This window comes from Lipotes vexillifer, unplaced genomic scaffold (genome assembly GCF_000442215.2).
Source record: "Lipotes vexillifer unplaced genomic scaffold, Lipotes_vexillifer_v1.1 scaffold2094, whole genome shotgun sequence".
NCBI classification, from domain to species: Eukaryota; Metazoa; Chordata; class Mammalia; order Artiodactyla; family Lipotidae; genus Lipotes; species Lipotes vexillifer.
In genome coordinates this window covers 1454847-1463916 of record NW_006790887.1, presented here as the reverse complement: position 1 = coordinate 1463916, position 9070 = coordinate 1454847, and the positions used below count along the sequence as shown (strand labels likewise).

Sequence of the window (9070 nt, the reverse complement as noted above, 5' to 3'; positions counted from 1 at the left end):
CCGCGCTGAGCACCTGCCGGGCGCCGTCATGGGGGCGGAAGGGCCGGGAGCGACACGGGACCAGCATGCACTCACGTACCCGGCCCCGGCCCCCTGCCACGCTCCGTCAGGCCTTGCTTCTCCAACAGCTTCGAGGACAGCTCACCGACCCGTGCATTTTCTGCGTGGATGGCTTTCTGAATTTCCCGTATCTCCCTCCTTCTGGCCAGAGGAAGCTCTTCCGCTGTCTCTTCTGACTCAGGCTCACGTGCAACATCGTCATCGTCCCCGTCACAGACCTCAAAGTCATCCTCGTAGTCCTGCAGACACAGCAGACATGCACACAGGACAAAACGCACAGCTTACAGCCTGAGACAGGCGCGGTCCTCAGTATGGCTCAGGGCGACTTGTACAGCTCACAGATTCCCACCTCATCGCATCACAAGTCTGTATGAACTGCTGCGTTTGTTTTTCTGCATCTGTATAAACTCTACAGAACTACGTACACCGAGAGCTCTGAGTGAACAATAACATACAAACGCCTTTGTGCTGAGAATGGGAGTGTATGTGCACATATACATGTGTGCTACATGTATACTCCATGCAGACATACACATATATATGCATACACACGTGCACATATATGTACACATTTGATTGCGTTTGACTGCAGTGCACTAACAATAGCTTAAATAGAAAAACCACTTAATTACATCATATCGGTCAGCAATGGTAGACATATAGCAAACTTTTTATAGGTGCCAGACCTAAATCAAACAGCTATGGAGTATTGAGAGCAATAGAAAGAAAAAACAAAAAACTATTAAGTTACTGATTTTAGAACAAATTATCTTTAAGCTGAGAAAATTTTAAATTTTTATACCTACTTCAAAATCATCTTCAAAACTGGCTGCATATTCATCAGCTCCAGCATTTTCTAAGTCAGTGTCTTCCTTTTCAATTTCCTAGAGGTAGAAATCAAACATATAATTAAAATATTCAATCATAAGTTGACTCTTGCAAATTGGTTGGGAAAATACATGTTTTCTCAGATTCACTTGATGTTGCTAATTTTAAAATTCAAATATCTATAAAACGAACATAACCTAATTACAACTCCTAAAGAAATACCCTAACTTATAAGTATAGCCAGAAAGAGAAAACAGTGAACAATCATATTCTTTTGGGGAAACCTCTATAATTCTGGTGGCTAAAGAAAAAAGGTGTGGTACTTCCTTGGTGGCGCAGTGGTTAAGAATCCGCCTGCCAATGCAAGGGACACGGGTTCGAACCCTGGTCTGGGAAGACCCCACATGCCGCGGAGCGACTAAGCCCATGCGCCACAGCTACTAAGCCTGCGTTCTAGAGCACGCCAGCCACAGCTAATGAAGCCCGTGTGCCACAACTACTGCAGCCCGTGCACCTAGAGCCCGTGCTCCACAAAGAGAAGCCACCGCAATGAGAAGCCCGCACACCACAACGAAGAGTAGCCTCCACTCGCCACAACTAGAGAAAGCCCGCGCGCAGCAACGAAGACCCAACACAGCCAAAAAAGAAAACCAATGGAACAAAATTTTAAAAAGAGAAAAAGAGAGAAGGTATTATACAAATAACCCACAGACTGGCATTCAGCACTGTCTTCCCCACTGTGCCTCTCACCCATGATCACAGCCCGGCATCTGCAGTTAAGAACAGACACACTGACACATGTGCTCAAGCACACGCCAGCCAGGTCCCGTGTGGCCCACCACAGCTCCAGTGACCAGGACCAGCCCACAGCCCTGCCCCACGAGCAGGCAGATGGGCTGCTCTGCCCCTGGCCTGGCCATCGCTGACCACCGCCAGCCTCTGTTTTTCCCCTGAAGTCTGAGTAAGTCCTGCAGTGGACGTGTGCTCAGTCGTGCTCTGCAGGTTTGGGGAGCTGCACGTGTCACCCTCAGGCCGACCTGGTCTGGGTCTGAGGGATGAGGAAGAGGGTGCCAGGAAGACGGAGTAGAAGGACGTTCCAGGTCTCCAGGCCAGGAGGTGGCAGAAACGAAATACAGGTTCAGGAAACTCACACTTTCCCCCAAGGCTGTTCCTTCTCTTGTCCTCCTCTGCTCCCCCTCGCCCGATTTACTGGTGACATGGCACCTCCACCGCGCACAAGCCTACACACCAGGAGCCCGCCGGGACCCCGCATTCCCTGCCCGCCGGCCGGCCCTCCGCCCCAACCCTGCCACCCCCCAGCCTAGCCCCTACCATCCCTGCCGTGTCCCCTCTCGTGCCCTAGGAGTTCAGAGACAACCTTCTGAGCAGGAAATCTGATCACACCACACCTGCTTCATACCCACACGGCTCCCCAGCACCCGTGGTGGACACCCCAAGAACCACAAATTCAATCACCGAAGGGGCTTCCGTCCCATCCTAGAGGAAGAAAGAAAACATGCCTGGCGCCTGCAGGCAGGTCAGACTTGGGGAGGTGAGACCCACCCGCAGGCCTGCTGCAGAGGTGGGCACTGCTGATCTGCCCAGGGGCAAGGAGACGACTCACAGGCTTTCGGGTTTCAAACAGGATAGATGCTGGGGATGGAGGGAAGAGGGTGAGCCTGTGGAGTGTGGACCGTCCAGGGGGGGCCGACAAGCTCGGAGCTCAGGAAGGGGGCGGGAAGGGCTTCATCTTCTCTCCAGAACCTAGTGCCCTGCTGTGTGGTGACCAGTGCCAGGAAGTCAGTGATCTGAGCCACAGAGAAGCCAGCTGAGCCTCAAAGTGGACATTCGGTTCTGAGCCCGGGGATGAGGACGTGCCCCGCAGGCCCAGAGGACCAAAGAGCTGCCCCACGAGCAGGTGCTTTTGGCACATTGTCATACAAAGTCACCGTACGTTATGGTGAGTGACATGCCACGTGCACGGTACCAATAAACAGGACCCTGCTGATTGAGAAGAGAAACTAAGACAAACGTCATGCAGGAGTTTTAAGCAAAACTCATCACTCGGCAAGCAGCCAGGGCCTCACGGTGCCCAGGGCGCCCGTCAGGGGCAGACAGGAGGACGGTGCCAAGAAAGTGCTCCTCCACCTCCCACGGGGCCCCGAGCGGACAGCCTTCTGCTTCACCCCCAGTTTTGGAGAGAGTGCCTTGGCGTCACCAATGGCCTCTTACAGGAGGGGAGGGCCGTTTCCTTTGCCTCTGGTTTGGCTTTTGTTTTTGAAAATTATCTGCTACGTGGAATATGTTTCACTGACGATGGCCTGAACTGTGTCTCTGTGATGCCTCTGTTCAGTTTCTTCCATTCTCCCCAGACCTGTTTTCAACGCAGAGCAACAACGAGAAGGCTGAGGACGCATCCAGCCCATGCTCCTCAGGAAGCCGCACACCCGAGGGCAGCGCGGGGCAAGCATGCACCTCCCCCTCCGTCCTAACGTCCTGCTGCCTAAAAGGAGGAGGGTATCACCCCCAGGAAACACACCGCGAGAGCCGGGACACGAGTGACAGCACGCGTTGGGACAGAAGCAGAGACACGTCCTCTCCTTACCAAGGCCTCTTCGCTCCCTTGCCTCTGGGCCAGCTTCCACGCCGAGAGGCCCTCTTCGCGGCCGTGCTGGGGGACACAGCACAGCTGGCCAGCGCGGAGGGACGGAGGGAGGGTCCCAGGGCAGCCACAGGGCCCGGTCCTGGCTCAGAGGGGCACAGGCGGGGCGACTTCACACAGGAACTCAGCCTCTCTGGGCCTCGGTTTTCTCTTCCAAGAAATGGGGAGAACTGTGAACCTTCTTCCTCGTGCCAATGAGGCGGCAGGTAAGGCAGGAGAAGCTGGCCATCCTGCTGTGGCCACTGGCCCCAGAAAGGCACAGCTCTCAGACGTCACTGCTCAAAACCATTTGGTGCAAAAGAGTGGGGAGTGCACAGCGTATCACCATGAAGAAAATGAGCAGTTTTCCACGTGTCCATAAAATTATTCTGGCATATTGTGGGCTCTCCATAAATGCTGAAGAATGTTGATGCTATAAAATATATGACCCAATCATAAGCCAGAATGAGCTGCCAAACATCCTCAAAATCACTTCTGGGCTCTCTTAGGGGGAAAAGACATCACATATTTTGCTCCTTTGGCAAAAAAAAGAATGTAAAATGTCTCATTCACAATTTTTTATATTGGTTACATGTTGAAAGAATAATATTTCAGAAATGTTGGATTATATATGTTATTCAAATTAATTTTATATTTCTTTTTTAAGGTGACTACCAAAAGTTTAAAATTACAAATGTGGCTCACATTGTAAGTCTAGTGAACAATGCTAACACTTACCAAAAACATTGGGAGACAGAAGGAAAACATTAAAAACTATATATTTTCATCCAATAATTCCAGTTCAAGAAATTTAGGGCTTCCCTGGTGGCACAGTGGTTAAGAATCTGCCTGCCAATGCAGGGGACAAGGGTTCGAGCCCTGGTCCGGGAAGATCCCACATGCCGCGGAGCAGCTAAGCCCGTGTGCCACAACTACTGAGCCTGTTCTCTAAAGCCCGCGAGCCACAACTACTGAGCCCATGTACCACAACTACCAAAGCCCGTGGGCCTAGAGCCCATGCTCCACGACAAGAGAAGCCACCGCAGTGAGAAGCCTGCGCACCACAACAAAGAGTAGCCCCTGCTCGCCACAGCTAGAGAAAGCCCACGTGCAGCAACGAAGACCCAATGTAGCCAAAAATAAATAATAAAATAAAATAAATAAAAACCCTTCTCTAAAAAACAAAAAAAAAAAGAAAGAAAGAAATTTACCCTCAAAAAGTAGGAGGGAGATCTGTAACATTAGAACTGGAGAGGTTTCCACAACAAATTAGGAAAAACAGTATACGCTGCATGGGGTGTATGTATATATAAAACAGAAAAAAAGGCATTCAAATCCCCCAAATATATATATCAAAATAGGACTGTGAAAGATAATATAGAAAAAAAGATTATGTGGGAAGAATTATTTGTAAGGCTAACTTTTTTTTCTAAGGTGTGGCTACAGCTAGACAGTAAGGGATCCAACCACTGCCCAAAACTGAATGAATAAAACATCCTCACATCAAACAACACATGCTGCATGACCTGATTTATGAAAGATTACTGTGCTTTTGTGTATGTATATGGAATAAAGATCTGTAAAGACATGGCACAAGATACTAAGGACAGGTATCTCACAGGCCAGGGTTTCAGACAACTATCAGAGAAAGAAAACGATTGTTCTTCACAAGTAACAGAAGCCAAAATCTGCTTGCCACATTATCTAGAACAAGACAAAAACCTAGGAAGTGGTTTGATAATAATTTTAACACCATAGTATACAATTCTAGAGATACCAAATAATCATTATAAAGACTCTTCTGATGATAATTATGAAAATGGTATAAAAGATGAAGACTGGGAGTTGTGGTGTCCTGAGTGACACCGTATCACCGACACGTGCTTCTCGAGTATACACACACGCACAAGTGGTCCAGAACATGAAACAACTATGACACCTTATGACTTGCATGTGCTTCTCGAGTATACACACACATGTGCACAAACACGTGCTCGCACACCTAGTCCAGAACATGAAACAACTACGTAAGGAGCAGGGCCATGAGGGCGTCAGTGATAATAACAAATGTTTGACAGAATTCGCCAGTGAGGTCATCTGAGCCTGGGTCGCTTTGTGGAGAGATTTCTACATTAACACAATTTTGTTACTAACCACAGATCTACTCAGACTTTCTGTTTCTTCTTGAGGCAATTTCACCAATTTATATCTTCCAGGAATTTCCCTTTCATCTAAATTGTCTAATCTGTTAGCATGAAATGCTGTCATTCTATTAGTGAAAGTGGGTGCTAAAGTCTCAATCACTGTTGAATTTTCTATTTCTCCCTTTAATTCTGTCAGTTTTTGCTTCTCGTATTCTGTGTCTCTTTTGTGAGGTGCATGTTCGTTTATAATTGTCACATCTTCCTGCAAGCTAACTATTTTATTACTACCATACGTTCCTCCACCTCTAGTCCAGCCACTCAAGCTCTGTTACAGCTGCTGTTTGATGGTTTACCTTGTCCATCTTTTTACTTTTAATCCATTTGAGTCTTTTAGTCTAAAATGTATCTCTTATGTGCCTCCTGGAATAGCCAATCAAATAAGCCATCTGCAAACAAGGCCCGCCTCAGGGTCTGAGTCGCAGGACCACGCCCACTGCATAACAGAATCAGTGTGAAGTGTCTTACCTTCCTTCTGGAGTCTTTATCTTTCCCATTATTCCTCTCTAAATTCTCTGCATGCCTAGGAAGCAAATATGATCAAAATCAAAATTAATTTTAAACGAAGACTTGAAAATTAAAACATTGACATCCCAGTGAAGGCTCAGCAATTGATATGATTAAGAATGGCAGTAGTTTGGCATATTTGCAAAGCATGCTATGTTAGAGCTATGAATACTAAACCCTTTTTTAAATTACTTTTACTATTTCAGCAGTAGTACAAGATAGGAAACATCTTCAGTAGAGAGAGAAGAAACTATGTGTTTTAACAAACTTGTGTTTGTGTATGACTCTATATCCTTATAAGAGTTCTAGAATATTCCTGTAATTTTATTAGAGAATCTCCCAAATGTTATTTTGTGTTTAATATAATATTTGTATTTCCAAAAGAAAGATTTATCTTGAAATATGTTCTATTCTTTAATCATATTTTATATGTTTACCTGGGACCTAAAATAAAGGCTTTCAAAATTGCAAGTTGATTTTCAATTTTTGGAACTTACATTCATATCAATTCAATACAGCATATGTTTAAAAACATACAGAACCAAGCAAAAGCTTCACTGTGCATTCCAGCAGATCTGCAGTATAAAATCCAGGAATCTGCACCCCCAGGTTTAAGTACTAACTTTGTTCAAACTTCTAAGAATTTGGGCAAAAGGCATTTAACCTGAGTCTTCCTAATCTGCAAAAAAGAATTACCAAATATAGTTGTCACAAAGAACAAATTATAACGCAGAGCTCATATACAAAATGAGGGTTTACACACAAACTCTAATCTGTAATCTTCATGAACCACACAAAATAGGTATCATCCAAGCTTCACCAGAAAAGATGAGGCTCCAAAGGGCCACCCAACATCCCAGGGAAGATACAGATGTGCAGCCTGGCCAATGCCCTGGTCTTTGTCTGACTTGCAAACACTGGGCAGCGGGGGTCTGCGGGCGTGTCTGCGCTTAGTGTTTAGGGGAGGTGAACCACAGGCCAGTAAAAGGTGCCCAACAGCCCACCTGCAGACGCTCTCCCCTCGCAAAGCAGAGACTCCCAAGTGAATCGGTCCCCCAGGTGAGGGCAGACGGTCTAACGCTGCATGAGCAAGTATGTAAAAGGCAGAACAGGACTAATGATTCATTGATATAACAAGCTTCCAAGCTCCACGAGTACACCAAAAATACAATTTAGAGGGCTTGCATTGAGAGTAAATGAGGTGCATCTATAGTTTATTCTCACTTACTGGCCCTAATCAGGCCCAACAAGAAAAATTCATTTCGAAGCATTGTGTGAGAACTGTGTTGTAAACAGAATAAACAACCAAAGGACAAATATTCCTTACTCGCTTCCAGTCCCATCTCTCTTCGAACTTGCACCTCGATTTCTGCGTTCACCATTCTATCAAAAAAGTTCCATAACCATTAATTAGTATGTCATAATGAATTAACCATAATTAGTGAGCTCTGTAAAAGAAGTCATGGGCTCAAAATTTAATAACATCATCGTTGTTACAGGCATCTCTTAAAATAATGGTTTTTACAACCTCTCTTTAGTAAGTAAGGGACTTGACATAAGGGGGATGAATAAGGTACACCAAAAGGGGATGCGCCTTTCTCTGAGGGGGCTGATGCATCAGGAAATGGTACCTTGGCCTCCCTCCTCCTGTGCTCCTTCTTGCCCACGCTGCTTCGGGGCTTCTCCTCGTCCACATGGAAGCCTTCTTTATGGCGTTTTTCTTTATGCCTTTCTTCCCCTTCCTTGTCAGAGGATGAATTGCTTTTTTGTTTTGAATACTTCTCTCTTTTCTCCCTTGTGCTGCTTTTTTCTCGATGTTTCTTTTCTCTGTCTGGCTCTTTCTGCTTCCAGTGTTGTCTTTCACCTGCTTCTTTATAGAGCCAACACTTGAGAGGATTGTCTTTGCTGTCACCATACTGCAACTTTGGACGTGACATTGAAAAACACATGAGCGTATAAAACAGACGCCTGCTGTCTTATATACACATTACGGCAAACACAGGGGAAGACACAGAGCTGCCCTGGCTCTTGCTCCCCTGTCCTGCCGTGGGTACCTTCCCATACTCACCTGGCAATGGGAAAGGAAACCACGCAGACCCCCCCCCCGCCCCCCGACCCCCACACACGACAACAGACACCGCAGCCAGCAGCCTCGCCCTAAGGAGGAGCATCATCCCAATTCCTCTGCATGGCGGACACCGTGGCCCTTCCTGCCGCCCTCTCCTGGACTCCCCCGCATCCTGAGCGCTACCAACATGAGAGGCCCTCCTGAGAGAGCCATGTGCCTTGTCTGGAAGGACATCTGCTTCCGTGGGCGCACACTGCGCCTCTCTTCATGGCACACAGCTCACATGTCTGCCCCACCCGCAGGGAGATGGTTCAGCCATCCCTGCATCCCCCAAGCCTCCAGGGATGTCCAGGGACCACGGGTGCCGAGGCCACAAGGCGGCGAGCTGCGAGCTTACACAGTGGGTCGTGAGCGCCCGGTTCGGGGAGCATCAGCACCATGTCTCAGCAGGACCCAAACTGAACCGTCCTTCTCCGCTCACTCAGGGCCTCCCCCGCCTCTGTTCCCCGTGGTTCCACCCCCTCCAGCCCCCACCGGCTCTGCTCATGGCCACCAGGACAACCTTCCCAAAGAGAAACATGGAGAAGCTCCTCAGGTGTGAAGTTAGATTCCTGCACACCCATCACAGACTGAATTCGAAGGGAATTAAAGATTTACCGTTAAAAAATTATGAGGACCCAGAACAAAACACAGGCGACTCCTTACATGACAGCAGCGTGGGGAGGAGGGCTCTCCAAGCATCACAACAACAACAGAAATAGGGAA

The 9070-nt window shown here is 47.5% G+C and overlaps 1 protein-coding gene across 1 annotated transcript in view; it reads right to left on the bottom strand.

The window, feature by feature from the left end:
- The window catches only part of DYNC2I1 (dynein 2 intermediate chain 1), a 32948-nt gene that overhangs the window by 22548 nt on the left and 1330 nt on the right, over window positions 1-9070 (bottom strand). Inside the window, exons 2-7 of the mRNA XM_007463986.1 lie at window positions 7817-8159; window positions 7565-7620; window positions 6199-6253; window positions 3494-3559; window positions 867-944; window positions 80-299 (exon numbers count right to left, since the gene is read on the bottom strand). Of these exons, the coding sequence (XP_007464048.1) occupies window positions 80-299; window positions 867-944; window positions 3494-3559; window positions 6199-6253; window positions 7565-7620; window positions 7817-8159 (818 nt within the window). The remainder of the gene's footprint in view (window positions 1-79; window positions 300-866; window positions 945-3493; window positions 3560-6198; window positions 6254-7564; window positions 7621-7816; window positions 8160-9070) is intronic.